The 21208-nt window shown below is 42.6% G+C and overlaps 1 protein-coding gene and 1 long non-coding RNA gene across 2 annotated transcripts; both read left to right on the top strand.

Annotated features, from left to right (window-relative positions):
• Positions 1-274: 274 nt before the first annotated feature.
• On the top strand, positions 275-6902 carry LOC138105976 (uncharacterized). The gene is made up of 3 exons (XR_011148841.1): positions 275-455; positions 818-960; positions 3087-6902. It is a non-coding gene; the product is annotated as an uncharacterized lncRNA (long non-coding RNA).
• Positions 6903-10703: 3801 nt separating this feature from the next.
• GEM (GTP binding protein overexpressed in skeletal muscle) lies at positions 10704-19598 on the top strand. The gene is made up of 5 exons (XM_069005135.1): positions 10704-10844; positions 12565-12910; positions 15961-16037; positions 16516-16720; positions 18363-19598. Exons 2-5 carry the CDS (start codon positions 12574-12576, stop codon positions 18638-18640), a joined length of 897 nt encoding a protein of 298 aa, XP_068861236.1. The 5' UTR covers positions 10704-10844; positions 12565-12573; the 3' UTR covers positions 18641-19598.
• The last annotated feature ends 1610 nt before the right edge of the window (positions 19599-21208 follow it).

Raw genomic sequence — 21208 nt, 5'->3', positions numbered from 1 at the left:
TAGTATAACCTAATTCAGCTGTTGGGTAACACCAAGTATTAGCAGGGGTTATTTATATCGTTAAGATGTTTCAGATTTGCTGCATTAAATAAAAGCTTGGACTGAGCTTTTTTAGGTTTTCTGTCACTTACAGCCACATTGCCTAGAATATGTAATGATGTGATGATGACCCCCAAATTTTCTGGGCTGGCCTGGCTCAGCTGCGACCTGTTGCTTGTTCAGGGTGGCAGCTGAAGTACCTGGCTTGCCTGAGCCCTGCAGGAGGCAGCTCCTGTGGCAGCTGTGAGTGTTTTCATGAAGCTTTGAATTTGGCAGCTCCTTCCCTGCACTGCAGCTGGCAAGGTGACAGCAAGCAGGAGGGTCTGTTCAACCTGCTCAGGAATTTTCTCTGTGTTGGTGTTTGATAAATCACTTTTCCCTCAAATGCATATAGGAGAGTTTGTGTATTTAAACAGGTGGGTTTTGGGAACTTGCTGCTCCATTTGCAGGGAAGTATACACTCCACAAGTGCATCATGGAAAGGCAATAACTAAAGTAATGACGCAGACTTTAAATAAATAAAAAGGTTACTACCAGGTGATTTGTGCAGGTCTAACGTAATTAGTAATTAATATTAGAGACAGTGCATTGCATTTGACTCTGAAAGACACTATATCTTACTTTCTTGTGTCTGAGGTTGGGTTTGGTCTGTCTTTTGCATTGCTACAGAATGCAGAGAGCTGGTGTGGCTGTTAGTCTTCACACATGGCTATGGCTGTCACTGGATTGATATATTTTTTTTTAAATGATATGTGATTGCTACTTCCATTACTTCTAGACCAAGCCAGGACCAGGACAAGGCAGCTCCCAGTATTGGGTGCTGAACTGGTGAAGGTGGAGAAGCATCTTCAGCAGGGACCGGTGATACATGCAGCTGCCACTGAGAAAACACTGGTATGGTCCGGAGGTGAAATTACACTGGTAAGGCCAATAGCAGAGTGTTGCCAAGCATGTTCAAGACGTGGAGCAACCCATGAAATAATTCACTTCTCACATGTTGTCTGTTAAGTATCTGCCCTTTCACTTCCATGACTTTTTTACTGCACTTTTCTAAAATTCAGGAACTTTTCTCCTCACTGTGCAAAATGTTTTCCAGTGTTCTTCAGACATGGGAAAAAAACAATCCAAAACCCAGTCGCATGCAAGCCAGGCATGTCCTTCACAGAAAGTTGCACTTTGTGTTTGATACCTCCAAATCTTGACAGCTTCCTGGGTGAGGGAGAAATAACCTCATCTTGTCTCAACTCTCATCACTGATAAAATGCTATTGATGCAGGCTGTCCTCATATCTATATCCTCATCCCCACTTTATCTCAATTCCACTGACTTTCAGCCTGAAGCTGATCAAATGTGCAGGGTCCCTTTTCTGTTGAATTTGAACAAGCCCACACATGACTTTTTACATTTGCTCCACAGCCCCTGATGTGAACAGAGTAGCTGATGCTCACTTCAGGTAGAGCTGCAAGGATTTTGGTGTCAGCCAGTGCAAGGGCACCCATGAGGAAAATTCTGGTTTATCAGGAAGATGAAGAAATACCTCCCCTGTCTGTATGCTAGGTGAAAAGGGACTATTATGTTGCTGATGGTTGAGGAGCATTTGGAAAGCTGAAGTGGTGCAGCACTTAGGTCTCTCCTAGTCCTTTTGCTCAGAGAAGGGTTGGTTCCTTAGTATAGTCAATAAAAGACTGTAAGCAATAAAAGACCGAGACACTGGGAACTGGGAGTCCAAGGGCTTCCAAACAGAGCATTTTCCTGGGATCCTGGCAATGTAAAAATTGTGAATGACACTTTGCAAATGATATAATATCTGCAAATGAGGGACACTTCTTGAACCTACATGGTCTCAAGAAGTCTATTCTGAGGGTAGGACATGTCTCTCTGATGCTCTGTCTCTTGTTCTCTTTCTCTCATCAGTTTTTCCTTTATTTTTTATTGAGCTAGAAGGTTAACAAGTTAACAAGCTACATGCAATGTATAAGGACAATACTAACCATGTGGTTAATCAGAAAATAACCCAGTGGTGATGTTGAGCCTCCTATGAGGCACGTGAAGACAGCAGAGAGAGTCCAGGGTAGTGAAGGCAGTAGATACATTCTGCTCTTTGTGAGAAATGTGAGAAGCATCCAGGCACAGGCGTTGCGCAATACTGTTGAACCAGAAATGTGCAGGTATATGGGACACAGGGTCTTCATCCCCTCTGGAACATGTGGACTTTTACTGCTGTTTTGCCTTTCCATAATTTGGACATATTTTAAAATCTCAGTTATGCCTGACTGACTAATTTTAAGGGTGGCTTCTGATATACACCAGTGTGAGAGAAGAAAGAGGTATTTCATAGGAGCAGATATTTGAAGATGTTCAGGTATGCTGTCAGACAGTTTTTCCATGTGATCCTCTAACGAAAGAACATTTTGTCCCCTAAGGGTGCTTCTCATTTCATCTTCATCTTTTCCTTAAGCTGTGAGTGAGGGAGAGTGTGGGAGGCAATCCAGTGCCAAATCCTACCTTAGCTGCTCTGCTCTCCCTGCTGAAGGAGCCCATTTCCCTCCACTGACTCACTGAGCTGAAGTTGCTCTTCAGCATACCCTGCTAACGAGGCAAAGAGCTACTGGAGGCAGCATTGTACTGGCCAGCAGTGGTGATGTAATTGCCAGCAGCAGTCTTGGGTCAGAAGTCAACCAGGAGTGGGCTTGTAACTAGGAGATCAAAATATTTTTTCTGCCTTTTGCAATGGGACGTGTCTGTATTGTTCCCCCTTGCTTCTCTCTTTGTTCACTCTGATATGTTTTATCATCTCAGTTCATGTTTGTGGGTCTTACTTTGCAATGTGACAGAATTGTTTAAAATCTATCAGACCAGGGCTGCAGAGAGGGCACAGTGTGGTGGGAGGGACAGTGGGGCCGTGCAGCCACCTCACTCACTCAGCTCCAAATGAGAGCTTGTAGGACTGAGATTTGTAGAGCAGCAACAATCAGATGTAGTTTATAAGTCATGCTAGAAATACATTCCTTGAGCTTCTGACTTTGAATTATCTATTTTGCTTTTAGCTTCTAAAACTGCCAGCCCGACGGTTGATTAAACTTCCAACACAGAGGATTTGTGAAAAACAGAGCTTTATCTATGTCCACAGGCTCAAGGAATCAAAACTTTTTCCTACCATTTTCTCTAATTTTGTACTTCATGGGAACAAGGCATGTCAGGTACTCAGTTCAGAGCAGTTCATCTGAGAAATGGGCTTGACACACATCTGACTCATTTTTTTTTCAAGTCACATCTTTTAATCAGTGTCACACTCAGTGAGATGATGAGAACAAGTCCTCCCTTATTCATCGGAAATTTTAGTGTAACAAATGCTCAGAAAGTATTAAATGATGTGTTAATTATTAATTATTATTATTATTTTCCTCCACTGTGAAGGAGGAAAAACACGTCAGAGACCTTGCAGAGTCCACTGCTGAGTAGGATGGTGTTGTTGCACGCATTATCACAGAGATGTACATTTTGCAGAAACATGATTTGCACTGGAGCACAATGCAGTGAAATTATTGGAAGTTCTGCTAGACATCGAAATGGTTGATTAGAGTTATTAATGATGGCTTTTTTTTCTATGCCCAGCTCCTCTGTTTACTACCTGCTTTCAAAATGAATAAATTTGATTGAAACAATAGAGAGAAAGAAAAAGGCAAACTAGTGTTGGTTGTAGGAGATCACCCAGCAGCTTGAGCATCATCATATGTGTTTGCATGTGTGTGTCCCAGGTAGAGGGCTCAGGAAGATCCTGCTGCAGCTGTGCCATCCATTTCTGGCTCCTACAGAATGCAAGAGCCTTCAGTGCAAAAGAACTGGCTTTGTGGAGTAAGATTGAAGGTGACAGCGTTGTAACTGCTGCTGTTTTATTGAGTATGTTCCCTGAAAAACTTGCTGGCTGTGATCTCCCTTTTTCAGGAGACTGGCTGGATGGAGCAGGACATGTCTGTAGCGATGCACTGATAGCATGCACTGGCTTGCAGAAGCAGGGCAGAAAATTCCACAAGCCATGTCGCCATATGTCTGAGGCTGTGAAGAAACAGCAGTTGGTGCTTGGTCAGTGTGGACAGCAGCAGAAGTAATTCCTCCCCAGAAGCGTCTCAGCAGCTACTGGGAAAAGACCCCTGTTGCCATCTGTGGTGAACATAGCACATGTACGGGTTTCTCCCGTTTTATAGCCAAGTTGCTTGTGTATTTATGCACCTCCTGTACTAGAGCAGAAAAGTTCTAACCATGCTTAATGACTAAATCTTAAACCTTGTCTTACTGCCCACCTGAAAAGGACATCAGTAAAAATCATCATAAAAATTAGCCTTTAGGCCACTAGGGATTTCTTCCTTTCACTTGACTGTCAGTATAGCTTTCAGACAGTGCAGTTTAAAACCAGCATTAGTGCAGAGAGCCTCATCTCCCCTCTGTTGTCAGTGGGGAGAGAGGCATCTCCATGATTCATGTAACCTGTGTTAGATGAATCACCCTGGAGCTACTTGGTTAACCCTGTCTGCTTCGCTCTGGGAAACAAGGCGAGCAGTTTAAATGAGGTGAAGTGAAGCCTACCTGCAGGCCTCAGTGATCATTTGTCCTGCCATGAACACAGTACAACAGGGATGAAGAATTAGATCTTCAAAAAGAAAATAAACAACTTCTCTTCAGTTATATGTTCATTATTGCATCTTACAGTTTGGAAAGTGGAAAGTACATGATGAATGACGTAAGGGTAAAGCCATGTAAATAAAAGAGGTGCAGTTGTTCAATTAAATAGACATTATTTACGCCTGACTGTGTAGAGCATCTTGCTCAAAGGCATTTTGTATGGCTCCAATCCGCTTAAAGCCCGACGCTGGAGAGTGTGTGTTTTGCTGACAAACATGAGCCCAGGAGCCAGAAAATCCAAACAAGGCAGTGAATCACTGAGCAATCACATGAAGCATCACTTTACTAGGTGCTAGTGTGGCGAGCAGGCAGCTGAATGCTGAACCAGGGACATTGGGTGGGCTATACTGTAAACGGGGAGAGATGAGAGCTCCCAAGAAGACCATATTTAGCTGTGGTTTTGTTACTGCTGGTTGGCTGCACAGCAAAGAGAGCTGGGGAAGAAGATGGCACCCAGCTGTGACCCAATGTTTTGGAAGAAGAGCTGCTTTCGCCACTGCCATGTGTTTTGTGTGACATGCATTTTAGTATGTCACTTTTCTCCTGGTGCAAACGAGAGTAACAGCCCTGATGTGACCTGGACTGAAACCAGCCCAAGCAGACTCAGCTCTGCCTCAATCATGTGCCACCACCTTTCCTCAAGGAGTGCACCAAGTGGGGGTTGGGGTCCTGAAGACACCCACAGCCCTGCCCACCCTCCCAGGGCTCCTCCACCTTGCTCAGGACCCCATGTCAGCCCCGACCCAACAACAGAACTCCTCCACTCAGCCAACGAGTCCAAAACACTTTTTGATGATGCAAAACAGAAGGTGTTTTGCAAGCCAATGGGGGGTTAGAGAGCTCAGTGATGCTCTCTTGCCATCCCAGGATGGCTTGTTGTGTAGAGAAATGCAATCAGGACCTGAAAGTCAAGATCTGGCCACCACGTGGAATATTTTCAAAGTGGATTTGCTTCTATTTACAGGGTTTTGAGGGCTTCCTTTGTATTTCTGTGTGAGTATGCCTGAGTATTGATAATTATTGTTGGCTGCACTCAGTGTAAAAGTCTTGGACACCACAGTGAAGAAGAAATTGCATTTGGAGCAAAAGACCTTTTTCTGGATCTCCCTTCAACAGTTCTGAAGATCAGAACCAGATCATTGTTCTACTGAAGTTTCTAACCTATGGTTTGCTGATGCAGCAGTTGCCTGTTGTTAAATTACCATCTTCACTTAGAGGTATAAAATCAATCTATAAAATCCTGTGACTTCTGTAGCTGCAAAGGAGACAATGGCTCCTGAACCTGATTGCACCAAGGACTGTGGCATACGGCAAAAAATTTTCTGTGCTGGTGCCATTCATCTGAAGGTTTTTTTTAGCTCTGTATTCGAAGAACATTTATGGCTAACTCACACCCTACTATTATTAGTATGATTTTTTAAAATTTGCATTAAAAAGCACATTTATTTCTGTCATATATGACTTAATCCCAATCCCTGGACAATTACTGGCAGAATTCATTACAGTCATTGAGTGCAAGAGTGGGAAATAGGCAATCCTTTTGCTAAGTAACTCTTACTGAAACAATACAGTTTTGCCATTTGCTCTTTATCTTTGCTCTTTTTTCTGCCCTCAAAGATGACAGTTGTTTTAATTTCTTTTCAGTTAACTAGACTAAAAAGTAACTTGTATTTTATTATGGACTGAACTGCATTTCTTCCCCTGGCTGCTCATTTCTCATTTTCTGCTGAGTCTTCAACTCAGTGCTAAGTGCTGGCTTAATGCGTTAATGAGGAAAATACCTTTGGACCCCCATTATAGACATCAAAGCAGTACACAGATATAGAACACGCCTTCCTTTTGGTGCATCAGAATCCAGATTATCTGCAAGTAATAGACTAAGAAGGGGTTCTCCAATGAGTCAGCTGATTAAAGGCAATCCTCTTCCCTGAGAGCTCTAATTCTGGCTTTTACAGCTAACTTGTGCACAAGGAGTGCAGATCAGTGCTCCTTCCCTATCCTTGTGCTCATCACCAAATGATCATGTTCTGCTTTTAGTGCTCAGTTAAAGCATTGTAAAAATGCTGCTGTCATGTGGAGGGAAAGAAGATGGTGGAACAAATTTAGTACTCCCTGCAAGCAACTGCTGGGAACAGTGTCTACCAAATCTACTCCACTGAAAAGTGCAATGGCTATTTTTTAGATTGGATGGTGGCACTTTCAGGTGCTCCTGATTGTTTCCCTTAAAATTAATTCAATGTTTTATTATTCCTTAATTTCTCAGTGTCTTTCTCTGCCCTGTCCCCCTCTTAAGACCCTCAGTAATTTACCTTAGGCACATAACCCTTCATTTCCCTACCTTGTACATCCCAGTCTCAGTGTTTGATCCCTTGTACCTTTCTCAGTCAGTATGAAACTTCGTACCCAGTCATTGGATATGAATTGGGATAGGCAAAGCTGTGGGCAGAGTTGGTGTAAACAATATAGCGGCCCCATTGCTGTGGGCCCAAAGCTGTTTCATCCCACATCTATTTTTGCCTTTTGTTCTACATTTGCTCACCAAGCTGCCTGTGGCTCTTTGTGTATTAGGAATGAATGGTGACAATGGAACAGCTTCCCTAGGGCATGCAGTTACTGTGGGCACCCCCAATGTGTCCAGCACTATCCAGCCCAGCACCCAAATTAATTTCTGTCCATAGCTGCTGTTGTTGGTAGGGCTGAGAATAGCCAGGGGCCTGCCAGCACTGCCAGATGTGAGAAGCAGAGCAAAATGTGAAATGCCACAACAGTCTGGAGGAGAGTAAGGCAGGCAGACCTCATTCATTGCCTGTGCAGGCAACTCACTGTTGGGAACAAAGTCTACTAAGTCAGGTCTTCTGAGCAGAGAAATGAAGGTGAACTCCTCTGCTGAATGTATAGGGAGAAACTGCACTTTCAGACATGCTGCATTCAGTTTTCATTGAAAGAAATTTGAATTCTGTTTTCCTGCTTTTTTTTTTTTTTCCTCCCTTGAATTTCCCTCCCACTCCAAGACAATTTATGTCCTCTCTATGGACAACCCTTCGCCAGGTGGTTTAAGGAGCTACTTTTGCCATCATATATATAAATACAAACTGGCTAATTAGGTGTCAGCTAAAAAGCCCTGCTTTTATATCCAATGGAAAATTTCTGCCTAATTGCTCTGAGCATCACCTGGTCTAATTGTAATTGGCTAGGGAAGGATTGCAAAGCTGTTACTCTGCAATGTTTACTTCATCCTGGCTGCAGGGAGAATTCCTTTAAGATGTGATTAATGAAACAGAGAGTGGATGAGAAGGATGAAAAACAATGCCTCTGAATTTTAATATTGCATCAGGCAGTGATGTTCAAGCACTCGTGTGCTTTGCGACAGCACTGGCCTTATGGTTTGTCTCTTCTCGTGCCTGTGTCTTGGGCAGGCACAAGACTTGCAGAAGCGTTGACCAGCAAAAAGTGCAAAAGGCCTGAACAAACCAGGATTGCACCAGTCTCCATCAACCTATGGGATTGTTTTTGTCCCTGAGAAGGACTCAGTTAATATATTTCAATAATCAACCTGCTGTTATCCCTTGTAAGTAAGTACCTGGAGGCTAAAAAGGCTGCATCTCTCCCCAGCTTTAAAACAAGTAAGAAAGTGTTTCTCCCACAGATAGAGTGAGTGAAGTTCATGAGTGCTGATGGCATTCCCTGAGGAACAGCAATGCTCCATCCTGTGGATGCGTAGTGCAGAATGGGACCTGGAGAGTTAATTGTCCAGTTGGAAAACCAGAGTAGGCTCAGAAGAGACAAAGCAAAGTACAAAGCAAAACACACGTGCAAGTTCCCCAAGTACAAGTGCTTCATGCCATATTTGGAACAACCCTTCTGGATGGCTTTATGGAAGAGATATATTGTGCAGTTCTGAAGAGATGTGTTTTCTTTGTCTGCCTTGAATTTTACAAAGAGGATATGAAAGATGACATCTAGCAATTCCTAATCTAACAGTAACTATAACTAAACACAAAGGCTTTTCTGACTTTGGTTTATTTCTTCTGTCTGCACTTTCTGCTATGATATATGTTAAACATTTGGGTGAGACATTAGAGCCTGCAGTTCTGCTGAAATCGCTCTGGCCATAAATCTCTCCAGTCCTGCAGTGGACAGGTTTTGCTTTTTTTCTCAGAGGTGACAAATTACAGACAACTTATAGAGAGCTAAGCAAACCTGAGGTGCAGAGCATAGTACTCCAACCAACCACCCACCTTCATGGTTTCCAGCATGTTTCAAAAAAATGAGCAACTTCAGTTGAGAATGCCAACAGGAAAAGCAGTTTTGCAACGTTCTGTCCATGCCACAAACCCTCCCAGAGAAAGATGTAATTACATTTTGTGCAGTAAGTACTACAATCCCCTCTGTACATCCTACACAGAGGGATGGGGCACTTTGTACTCTTTGGGATTATCACTCAGCAGCAGAGGCCCAGAGACTGATGTGTAAGAGACAGGTGAGGCGAAAATGCAGGACCTGGGGCCAGTTTAGCTGCTGCCAAGCACTGAAACACAGGTGAAGAAAAATCAGGGCATATTTTTGCTCAATTCTACGCTTGGTAGAGCTGCATAATTTCCATGTACATTGATGAGTGCCTATTACTTTGTGAAAAGCTCCTGACTTTTAAAACTTGAGAATGGCTCAGGAGGTCCCTGAAAATCCTCACAAAAGACACAGGAATGCAATAAAGTCAAAGAGAAAACAAAGCAGGAAACTTCAATTGCAATGTTAATGAGAGATGTTTTCTGCGTATCAGTGTTCCCTTCAATAAAGGTACATCGTCAGTTAAAGATTTGCTTGCCTGTAGCATGGAAAAAATTCTTTCCCCTGTTTAAAACCAAAGTTGTTCAGACTTTCTAGGATAAGAACTAGTCCTATTAAATTCAGAGACTAGGAGATTGTAAATATAAATGTAAATATAAAATGTAAATATGTAAATATAAAAAAAAGATGTAGGACTTCATTTTATTTAATACAGAGTCTGGATAATTGGGAGGTGAGTACAGAGTTTATGTATGCTTACATAAAAGTTGTGGTAGCCCTGGCAGACAGTTCTGTCACAGTTTCTTACTCTTTCTTTTTAAATGAAGAAATATGTTGTTACCAGTTTCAACAGGTTTGTATTTTTTTTCCTTCTGGCCAAATTTCTTCTGTCAATCAGCTATGAGCCTATCAAAATTTAAGGACCAGACCCTGGGCTTGTGGCATGTACACAATATAGTGATTGCTCCCGTGCACAGCATTAACACTGGGTGACTTTGTGCAGACTTTGTGTGTTCTGATGTATCTTTGCCAACATCCAGCTGTAGTAAGGCTGAATTCATAGCTGGATGTCTTTTCAAGCCCTTGGTAGCAAAATATTGAATCAGAACTGAGAGAGATCTGGTTATGCAGTTCAGGAGACTGGGTAGAGTCACTTGGAGGCTGACAGAAAAAAACAGGTTTGTAAATACTGGAGCTTTAGAAACAAAGAAACAAACAAAACCCTAACAAAGCCCCTAGAATAATATTCCTACTCCTAAGAAAATTTCAAAATAATATTCAAATATTTTATTCCAGAGAAATGTTTTGTCCAGCAGGGGGTTAAGTGTGTTTTGCAGACAGAGAACAGATACATAATACATTTACAGAATTTCATGCATTAAATAAACTTAGGTAATTTTAAAATCATCATTAATTTTGATAACATTTGAATTAAAGGCTGTCTGAGGCTAAATGTCATGTATTATTTATTTTTGTTCCACTTTCCTGTTTTCATCACGCAAGAACCAAAAGTGTTTATTTTACTGGCCACATTAAAACAATCACATGATTTTGAGTAAGTCTTTTGAGATTGTTTGCAAGTTTTTTCTCTTCTGCATGTCTGCTTCCTCCCAGCTGGGGGCTGGCTGTTTCATGGAAAGGCCAGCCACGTCACGGAAAAGCCCTGTCTCTGATCAGATGGGCTTAATATAAACCAGGTTTGCTGAGAAAGAATTAAAGAGGCAGCCCCAAAGCAGGAGAGGATTTACTTCAGCAGAGCTTCTCAGTGTGTCACAGCCCACCGAGAGAGAAGGGCAGTGGGAGCAAAGGACTGGACTGGCTGCAGGAGCCTGGCACAAGTAAGAGTGGATTTGGACCCAGTCTTTTACTGGAGGTGCTAGAGAATTGGGTAGCTAAATGCAGTATGGGGTATCAAAAGCAGCTTGAACTTGGAGTGCAGTGTGTGACAGGGACTCGTTTGGCTTTGTTTGATGAAGGATGACAATTTGTTAGAGGCTAAATTGTAAAATGTTTGTGTTTATTATGGCTTTGTGAGTGACTGCTTGTTGCAGGTTGTGAGTTACTCTCTGACTGAATCAGAGCTGGCTTTTTTCATCTGGTCTTTTCAATGGGTACTGCAAGGAAAAAGTGCATTTTAAAATTCAACCACAGTAAATATTTAATTTTGCTTGTGAAGCAGCCTTTGCTTAGTGCATGATTTCTTCTTTAGATGTATCTGTAGATGACAAAGTTACTGTGACTAGGACCATGCAAATGATCTCATTTTGCCCCAAAGTACTGCACATCACAGAGAAAATATTATGTATGCTGCAGTAAGTTCACACAGTGCTTTTTCTATATATTTGTCCAATGTCCTGCTGGGCATTTACTCACAGAGGTTTTCAGACAGTTTTTTATAAGGAAGAATAACAATTTGTATGTGTTTTTCTACTGTACTTTTTATTGTTCACCACCTATTACTGAGCTTTGAAAGTGGTTGGGTGAATTTTATGGGCAATTACCCTATTTACTGATATGGAGGCAAGAGCCAAGAAACATCAGATATAGGGCAAAAAAGAAAAATGTCTAAATAACGGTCACTTTGGGAGCTGGAATGCATCAAAGTACTTTCCTAAAAATGGTAGCTGTTGGCCTGTGAGAATGACATCACTGTTCTGTGCCTCCAAGCAAGGCAAAATAGAGTTTGCTGAGTAAAATGTAATTAAGAGCCATGCTTATGTAAGAAGAGTGAAGCTATCTAATTAATTGTGCAGTAATGAAGTTATTGATTTAATATCTATAAATTAATGAGCCTTTTCTCCCGGTGGTATCTCCTGTAGAAGCTATAAACCAGTACCTCCTTAGGAAAGCTGTTGGACTTCACAATGTCCTCCCTCTTTCCAGCCAAAAAGTCACTGTCTGAGGCAAAACCATTCTTTTTTACCTGACCACAGACAAGACCAGACCCAAATCCACCCCATCACAGCAAGACTTTCTTGCATAATATTTCATACCAGGGTTGTCTAAGACTGCAGTGAGTGGTGCCTTATTGCTTTCCCAAGAGTTTCAACTCTTAACTGAGACAATGAGAAAGATGCTGCACATCCAGCTGCACTGGCAGTTGGAGGCAACTGAGAGCAGTGCCTCTGCTTGTCCCCAGTCAAGCCAAAAGATGGTGAACGTTCCTGTAGCACAGGCAGTCTCTCGGCAGGGCTGCAGCTGCTGTGCAGGACAGGACAGGTGTGGTGAGTACTGTCGCTTCCTTCTCCTGGGACACAGCAATGTCTCCCTCTTTCCAGGACTGGGCTGCACCTAGCACAGCCCTGAGCTTGTAAAGGCTAGACAAGATAGGATTTAGCCTGTGAGGGTGGTATTATCCCTAGGAAATGGGATAAGTCTTACTAATGAGAAATATTTCTTTGTGTACCACCAAGTACAAAAGAGTGCAGAAACATTAATTTTTCTTTTCTCACATATTAGGTCCCTACAGAGGAGCATGATGTGCTGCCTTGCAGCTAGTAAGAAAGCATTTCTAAATATTTTGTGGATAACATTTGTGATTTCCCTATTTCTCACTAGGGGTTAAAAATGACTCTCAACAACGTTACCATGCGTCGCACCCACAACAGCAGTCTGCACCAGCAGCAGCAGCAGCGATGGAGCATCCCTGCTGATGGAAAGAATCTGCTGGTCCAGAAAGACTCCAATGAGTACAACCCACAGAAACGATACACCATCAGTCCTGATGAATATTACAGAAGGAGCTGGTCCTCGGAGTCATCCGACTCTGTCATCTCCTCCGAGTCTGGCAGCAGCTGCTACCGGGTGGTGCTGATCGGGGAGCAAGGAGTAGGGAAGTCCTCGCTGGCCAACATCTTTGCAGGGGTGCACGACAGCATTGACAGTGACTGTGAGGTGCTGGGAGGTAGGTAATTATGTCCTGGGGTGTTGGTGTTCACTTGCAGTCAGCTCTTCCTGTAGTAATTGCCACAGAAAAAGAGAGAGGCCATTTAGTGTAAACCAGAGTAGCAAGCATTTGGGTCTGGTCATCAAAACTGATTGATTGAACTCAAGCATCGCTTTAGGAGAACACAAAAGCAAAATAAGATGAGTAAGATACTCTCCAACAATGCTTGAAAGCCACTGAAAGAGAGCAATTCAGATTCCCATGCTATTTCATTCCAAAATACCTGTTGGAAACTGCCTCATTCCTGCCTGTGATGATGCAATACAAGAGTCTGCTTCAGCTTTCATGCTGGTCCAATATTTGTGTCACCACTGGCATCACAGGGCTGACTCCAGTTTTACTTGTGGGAGAGAAAACAACTGAAGGTCCTCATGATTTACAAGAATTAAATACTTTAAAATGATATATAAAGAAAAAGTTGCCTCCAAAATATTTGCCATTAGAAGTCATCTCAGCCTTTCTGTATGAACATACTGCCTTAGTGCAGGCTGGATGGAGTTTGAGTGAAACATATAAAATTTTGAGTAAAAACCTTGTTTCATGTTACTTGCAGAGTATGGGCTCCTTCAGGAGGAAAAAAGATAAAGGTCTTTCAACAGAGTAGGAAAATTCCTGTTGCCCATCGGGGGGAAAGGCACAAGCTGTAGCTTCCCCCCTTGATATCCTCCCCAGCTTTGTTTAGGATTGCAAAGGGTTCTTTAATCCCAAAGATCAGATCACGCAGAAGGTGAAGCTGTGGCACCAATTCCTGAGCTATGTTGTGTGCAAGATGTTGATGTGGAAGGTTTGTGCTGCCACAGAAATCTGCTGTGTCTCTAAGGATGCTGTTGCTTTCAGGGGACATGCAGTTTGCTGCCTGCGTTTGTCAGTATGCAGGACTTTCTTTGTCTCTCCCATATCCCTTCTGTCTCCTGCCTGTATTCCCTTGGTGTGATGGTGGCAGTGCTGCAACAGAGAATTTCTGGGCTTCTCTTCCAACCTTCTCTGGGGCATAGGCTTCTAACTCTGCAGTTAGGGGAAGTTTTGCCCAGGATTTTAAAAAGCCCAGTACCAGGAAGGTTGGACCCACATTTTCTTTGCTTGCTGTCTCAAGGGGACACAGAGATTTGTGCCTTTAGGGGATTTCACTGATTTAGATGTGCTCTGCCTTCAGCTTCTGTCATCAACTTTTTCCATAGTTCTAACGGCTCCTCAGCCTGGAGTATCTCTGATAAAAGTTTTCCTAGTGCTAAACGAGTGAAGTAGAGTAGGATCCTTGGACAAGCCATCAGAAAGTGCAGCTGATTTGCTTTGCACACCTTTGTCAGGCAGTTTTCTTTTCCTGCATGTGAAGCCGTGCGGTTTCCTCTTTCCATCACACTCCCAGCAGCATTGCTTGGAGTATAGCAGTGACAGATTTTCAAGGCCAGCTCTGCAGAGGTAATTGTAAGTCTTGCTGTTATTTTTCTCCTTTTTTAGTGTCAGCTTGGAAAAAAGCATGAAATGAACTAAGCGCTTGTGTTTTATATTCTACAGAAGTTCCTTAGGACTGACCAAGGTGCAAATCAGTGCTGAATATGACTATTTAGGCATAGTATTTTCAAGGAGTGTGATTATGCATTTGTAGCTTTTCTATATGTAATGCAGTGCAGAAGGAGTCTTCTGGATTTTGTCCTCTGGTGTGCATGGAGCTTGTTCTCACACAGATGCTCAGTCACTCAAAGAAACTATTTACTTTAGCTTTACAAACTGGAGCTTCATCCTACACACTGGAAATTTTATTACATGAGAGGATAGTTTCAGGGTAGCCAACTTGCAGAGGAGTACAGCTGCTTGTATGGAGAAGCTTTGCTACTGACTGTAAGTTGAAGCTAACTTATGAACACAAGTTCATACTCTTGGGACCTCAAGGGAAACTATTCCTAGAGTTAGCTCTGTCTTTTTAGTCTCGACATTTTAAGCATGGGCTCCATTTGACTTTATTTTACATGTGTAATATTTTTGGCTCATATTTTTGCTGGGATGTAGACTCCTAGCTTTGAGGAAAGGCTCTGATTACTGTTTAGGGGAAAGTACACTTCATCAGTGCTGAGCAGAAGTCTTATGAGGCACAGGTTAGACACAGCCCTATCTTCAAGCATGGTTGGGACAGATCCTTTAAATGCTGCACTACCCAAAGACCAGCTTTTTTTCACTGACCACTACTGCAAGATTAGAAACGGGTCCAAACCCCTCATTGCTCATCCAAATATCCCCAGCTTTGGGGAAAAGAAGAAAGATTGGTATTTGAAGCAGAAGCTAGACTGAGGTTTCACAGCAAGGGTTGATCAAAATTCAGAGTGGCAACAGCCCCCTTAGATCTAGGCAGAATTTTGCTGCATGGCATTTATAATCGAGGTATGAATTTTTATGGCTGCAGTACAAAATAACAGACCTTCTGTGTTTTTTTCATTTTTCTGCTATTTAACATCAAAAGTGATGTGGGAAACTGTAATGGGAGAGAAACGAGTGCGCAACAGAAGTTTCGGTCTCTCTCAAACTCAGCAGCTGTTGTCCCACAACACCCTGTCTTCCTCACTTGGTAGGCTGTTCTCTGTATTGCTCTCAGCAGCAGTGACTGTTCACCCGTAAATTGTCCATGCTAAAGTGAAAGCAAATATTTTCCATTACTCAGCCTTGCTGGATTCTGCTGCTCCCATGGGGCAAATGTTCAGCCTTTGGTTATTTCTTCCACTGGTTCTATTTTCTCTCTCCCACATAAGATAAAGAGAGTATCAGCCAAAATAATGAACATTTTGTTTCCTGATCTTTCAGCATCCTTCATCTATCATGGAAAGTAAGGCAGCCAATAACGAACAGAATGCAGGTTCAGTGCTGATGGAAATGAGGAAAGAACTAGATGTGAGCTGCCCTAAAATTTGGCTCAATAACTCTGTGAACAAATCACCCACATTCAACAACTTGGATTTTTGTAGCGTACATGATGACACAAAATAATATATTACCAACATTTCTGCTTTTCTTTCCAGAAGACACGTATGAAAGAACCCTGATGGTGGATGGGGAAAGTGCAACTGTTATACTGCTCGACATGTGGGATAATAAGGTACTTTAATTTGTTTTTATCAAATGCTGACAGGAAAGTGTATATGAATAACTGCTAATATAAAAAGTAAGTTTCCTTTAGGAAAGAAATAGGTGTTTTCCGTACAGCAGAATCAGGGAAGATATAGGAGTAACCCTACCCCACATCAAGGCAAGTATGCCTAATGGCTCTGCACTGTGAGCCTGAGAAGTGCAAGTCTTCATTTTTTAATGATAAAACAAAACATTCAAGCTTTCTCCCCAGACCATGTTCATTCCAGCCTAAAGCCAGCACAATAAATTATCTGGGTGAGTTTTTGCCCTCCTTTGTGGTGAAGTATTCATACCATCACCACATTGGAATTACTTGTAGTATAACTGTGATTCAAACCATACCCATTACAGTTTACAGCAGGAATGCATTTGGATTCTCTAATGTTTTACTTTCTAAGTAAAACCTGCTCTGGGCATAATGATGTCTGACCATTTAATTTGAACAGCGTGAGGGAGAATGGATTCGAGACCACTGCATGCAAGTGGGAGACGCCTACTTGATTGTCTACTCCATCACAGACCGAGCAAGCTTTGAGAAGGCCTCTGAACTCAGAATACAGCTCCGCAGGGCACGCCAGAAAGAAGATATCCCCATTATTTTGGTTGGCAACAAAAGTGACCTTGTCAGGTGCCGTGAAGTGTCAGTGGCAGGTAAGGAAATGATGAGCATAAACCTAACATAAACATTAAAAGTCATCTAGTAGCTTTTGGACAAACTGCAGTGCTCTGGCTGAGGGAGTGCACTGTGATTAGGACTGGGCAATAAAAGAGCAATAAACAACAGAGGACTGGAACAGAGGGCAGAGTACTGGGAAGGGTCTGCCAGGTCCTTAAGCCTTCCTTAGTAATACTGTTATATGTCAGATAATCCCATTTCTGTATCTATTAAGTACCATCATAAATGGGACTTCTTCCCTTCCAGCTCCTAGTGTAAGACCACTGCAAGATGTGATTTCTCTGGTAGCTGAAAACACTTTGGATTCCCAGTGCATGTTTATGCATAACGAGTTTATCCCCCTTTATTCTGCTGCCAAAAATTCTCTTCTTTATAACCAGTTCTCTGTCCTCCCTGATGAATTAAAATTCCCTCCCAGTCTTTATTTTGCTAGTCTGGGCAGGAACTGTGCAGCCTTTCAGAAGAGGTCTCCTTACTGCCTTGCTTTGGGATGCTAAATCAGCCTTCCCTTGGCTACACACAAATCAATAACCACTAAGCCCATAAATAGGAATGGAGAGACTGTTGGGAACATTGTTTCTGGCTCTCAACATCCTCAATCAGTAAAATCTCTTCTTGGAGAGTCTTCCCTAAGGCTGAGGTGGCACACCATAACACATAGCAGTGCATTTGATGTTCTTCTCTTGGCCCATTAGAAACATGGGTTCTTCTGCTCAGCATTTCCTTCTCTCTGCAGCTGTTCTGCTCTTCTGTTTCCCAGCTGAGCTAGACTTTTTCTTCCTTTCTCTGTGGATGTGCACAGTTCCTCTGGCTCGTGTCACAGTTGCCCCAAGTAAAGGGCTTGAACTGAGGGGCTCATAGGGAGCCCAGGGTTGCCTTCTCATTCCTCTTTGCCCAGCTTGAAAGTTCTTTAGAAAGATGGCAGGTGAATTCATGTCACTGTAGTGGCCCTGGCAATGAATTCACAGCAAGCCAGAAGACAATAAATTGGCTTGTGTGTGAAAGACACCTGTCAGGTTTAGCTTAGGCTTATGTAACTTGGGGTAAGAACTGTGGTTTCAGATGTACCCCTAAAGCCATAGACACAGGTCTAGGGTTTTGTACATGTGTCTGTTCTCACTGATATTACTACAGTTCCAAGGCTCTGATTTACACCCATGGCCCATGAAGGAGGAATGTGCCCTGCTTCCAGTGCTGTGCTATATGCCTGGAGAGGGCCATTATCACCCTTCAGTGCACCTTGAGGGAGTCTGCATCGAAGATGGCCAGGTGGTACTGAGGCATTGCTGGCCTCCCAGCCTTCAGTGTCTCAGCTCAAGTCTGCCATTCCCTGCTACCTTTGCAGCCAGCAGCGTGGGCTGGGCTTTACTTGGAGGGGATTAACGCCCCCCCCCCCCCCCCCCCCCCCCCCCCGGAAAGGGGCTGTGACACAGAGCAGATGGATCATGGGCTAGCAGGCAGCATCAGGTAATTAAAGACTTATCTGTGCCTATATTAGGCTTGAGGAATTCCCTGGTGGCTCTGACTCCCCCGCACATGGCAGCTTGTCTTGTCTCTTCTTCCCTCCTCCCTGGGGCTTGTGACCCCATGTAACGTGTCCACTTTGCAATTTTGCAGAGGGGCGAGCCTGTGCTGTCGTGTTTGACTGCAAGTTCATTGAGACCTCAGCAGCTGTGCAGCACAACGTGAAAGAGCTGTTTGAAGGCATCGTGCGGCAAGTCCGGCTCCGGAGGGACAGCAAGGAAAAGAACGAGAAGCGACTGGCACTACAGAAACGGAGAGAGAGCATCCCCAAGAAAGCCAGGCGGTTCTGGGGCAAAATAGTTGCCAAGAACAACAAGAACATGGCCTTCAAACTCAAGTCCAAGTCTTGCCATGACCTATCAGTACTTTAGGAACACTGGACTCTGCCAGAGCTTGTGGCATTTTGTGGACATTATCTAACTTTGTCATGGGACAATCAATCAATCTATATTAGATTGGGCTATCAGTGACTTAGGTTCACAGTTGTGCTTGTGATATGTGCTGGCATAAGAACAGCACAGTGCATGGAAATGTCTCTCTTCCTTTTTTTTTTTTTTTTTTTTTTTTTTTTTGTCAGTAGTTTTAAAAGAAAAGTATAGACCAGAATGACCCAAAATTATGCTGGGAACTGTTCTGGAATACACCTGTTCTTTCTCCTCTCACCTTTGGATAATAGTGTAAGAACCTCAAATGCCGTGACTTGGGAAGTGAATACTACTGTCTTTGCATTTCTCCTTGTTATTAATATTTCTTTTTTTTAAACTGTGTAAAGAATTGAGGAACTGACTGGAGATTGGTCCTGTGTCAGTTGGCTGGTCAGGCTTGAGCACCCACAGCTGAAAAAAAATGCATTTTTGTAAAATAACCACAAAGACACCTGTTTGGTATTTTTTCTTTATTTTGAGGATTAGTTTCAGTGAGTTTACACATCTCTTACTTTGAAAATATTTAAAGGAAAAATCTTATAGTCAAACAAATTTTCCTCTCATCTTTTCATATTATGGGACCGTTTAAAAATCATAGTGAAATTAAAATTGAAGTGCAAGTTGTATCAAAGTGCATCAAGTGCAGGCTGCCAAACCTTTAAAAATCACCTGAGCTTTTTTATGACACCACATGGACTTCTTGTATCCATCCTTGGCCTTTCTCTATGCCAGAGCTATGCTGTATTTATTTTTGTGCAAAATAACAAGCATTTTAATGTCGAGGGGAAATGTATTTATTACCAATTTTCTTAAGATAATAATGTTAATTTTATTACCATTTTCTATCTAATATCTTTTTTTCAGATATGCAAGTTTTTACTTACATGCCTTGTAATAAAATAAATAAAATATATGACTGCCTTTGAGTCTCAGTAGGAAATCCCTAAGAATGTTTTCAAGGTGAGAAAAGATTGCGCATGCTGGGCAAGTTTGCTGCTTGACAAGTACAGTGAGGATTCCTTATATCCCTGAACACAGGCTGCATAGAAACCTAGGATCTCAAGGCAGGAAGCACCAGGAGCCTCAAAGATACGAGAGCACAGCATCCCTCACATACACAAATGGGGTTGTGGTGACAGAGTTAAAAATAAATCACTCCTAGTAAAGGTGTTTGGCCTTTAGCCTGGAAACACTTTAGAAATGTAGATGAGCACTGTTACCCCAATTTTGGAGATGAAGAGAAGTGAAATCATACATTCAGGGACAGAAAGCAGGTGGTTGGCATGGTGTGCCCTAATCCACACTTACTGTTGGCCATAATTGTACTATTTTCCTCTTGACTGTGCTGGTCAGAGGTACAGTCATTATATTTTTGCTCACATATGACTCAGAAAAGCCAAATCTCCAGCCTGGCAGCTCATCTTCCCAGATGATGAAGGCAAAAAGATGCAACACTAATAAGGTGAAAGTTGGAGTCTCCATTTTGGGCTGCACAGTTTTCATGCACCACAGTTTCCATGCACTGGAAAGGAGGGAACAGGGTCAGTGTCTGCCCACAATTTCCTCTGCTCAGGGGCTGACTTCTAGCAGTTCTCTAGGGGTAAAGCATCACATTGCAGAATGACTCAATGCTTGTTTGGTATTAAGATCGCCCTGGAAGGGAATTTCTGATCTAGAATAAAGTATTGACAAGAACAGAAAAAAGAGACCTTTTGAAGTGAGCACAGACAAGATTGATGCTGCTGGGTTTTGGATGAATGCTTTTGAGCTGTCAGCACACAACCTCACGTCAACCCCGAGCAGTCTAGAGAATTTAGTTTTCAGAACTTTTAAACTGTCCAAACCTTTGCCCCATTCAAAAATGAAAACAAAATTGCACAAATTAAAGTAATTTTTGAGTTTATATTTATGAACTGAAAGTATAGCTCTATGCAACCAGCACATTTCCTTAGTCTATTCTATATCTGTCAAGCTACAAATCTCAACCAAGCAGGTTTTGAAGAAATGTAAAATGTCCATGTTGATCATACAGCCTTTAGGAATAAAAGCCATCCATGTTCATAGCATCACTGGATACATAGAAGGTATGATAGAAATTTGGATTTGCCTAGTAAATTTTCATATCCCTGCTTATCTCCTTCCACTCCTTCCAGGATAACAAAATTTCTTTCTAAAGCTTACGGTTTTTCAAAGAAAAAAAACCAGTGAGGTGGGCCCATTCCCCCGAGATGTCACAAGCTGCCACAAGGAGCTGTGCAGTGGGCATGGCATGTCACCTGACTTTTCCTGTTCACAGCAAGCAGACATCACTGCAATTCTATCTTCTGGGGCTGCTGCTGGTCTCTGAACAGCATAGTACTGCCTTTGGACAACTACAATTTAAATATATGCCTCCACCTTACATGCCTCAGTCAATCTCTCACTGGCCCTTTTGGTTCACCTGCAGGCTCCATGCTTGCCCTAAGTTTCCAGGCAGAGCATGGGGAAGCTGTAGGGTGAAAATCCACAAGCAGC

This window comes from Aphelocoma coerulescens, chromosome 2 (assembly GCF_041296385.1).
Source record: "Aphelocoma coerulescens isolate FSJ_1873_10779 chromosome 2, UR_Acoe_1.0, whole genome shotgun sequence".
In the NCBI taxonomy this organism is placed as follows: domain Eukaryota; kingdom Metazoa; phylum Chordata; class Aves; order Passeriformes; family Corvidae; genus Aphelocoma; species Aphelocoma coerulescens.
This window is presented reverse-complemented; position numbering and strand designations above follow the sequence as displayed.

Coding starts and splice junctions, on each gene's coding strand:
- GEM (XM_069005135.1), top strand. CDS start 12,574: ATGACTCTCAACAACGTTACCATGCGTCGCACCCACAACAGCAGTCTG. Junction 12,911..15,960: donor TGACTGTGAGGTGCTGGGAG/GTAGGTAATTAT, acceptor TTTTCTTTCCAG/AAGACACGTATGAAAGAACC. Junction 16,038..16,515: donor TCGACATGTGGGATAATAAG/GTACTTTAATTT, acceptor TAATTTGAACAG/CGTGAGGGAGAATGGATTCG.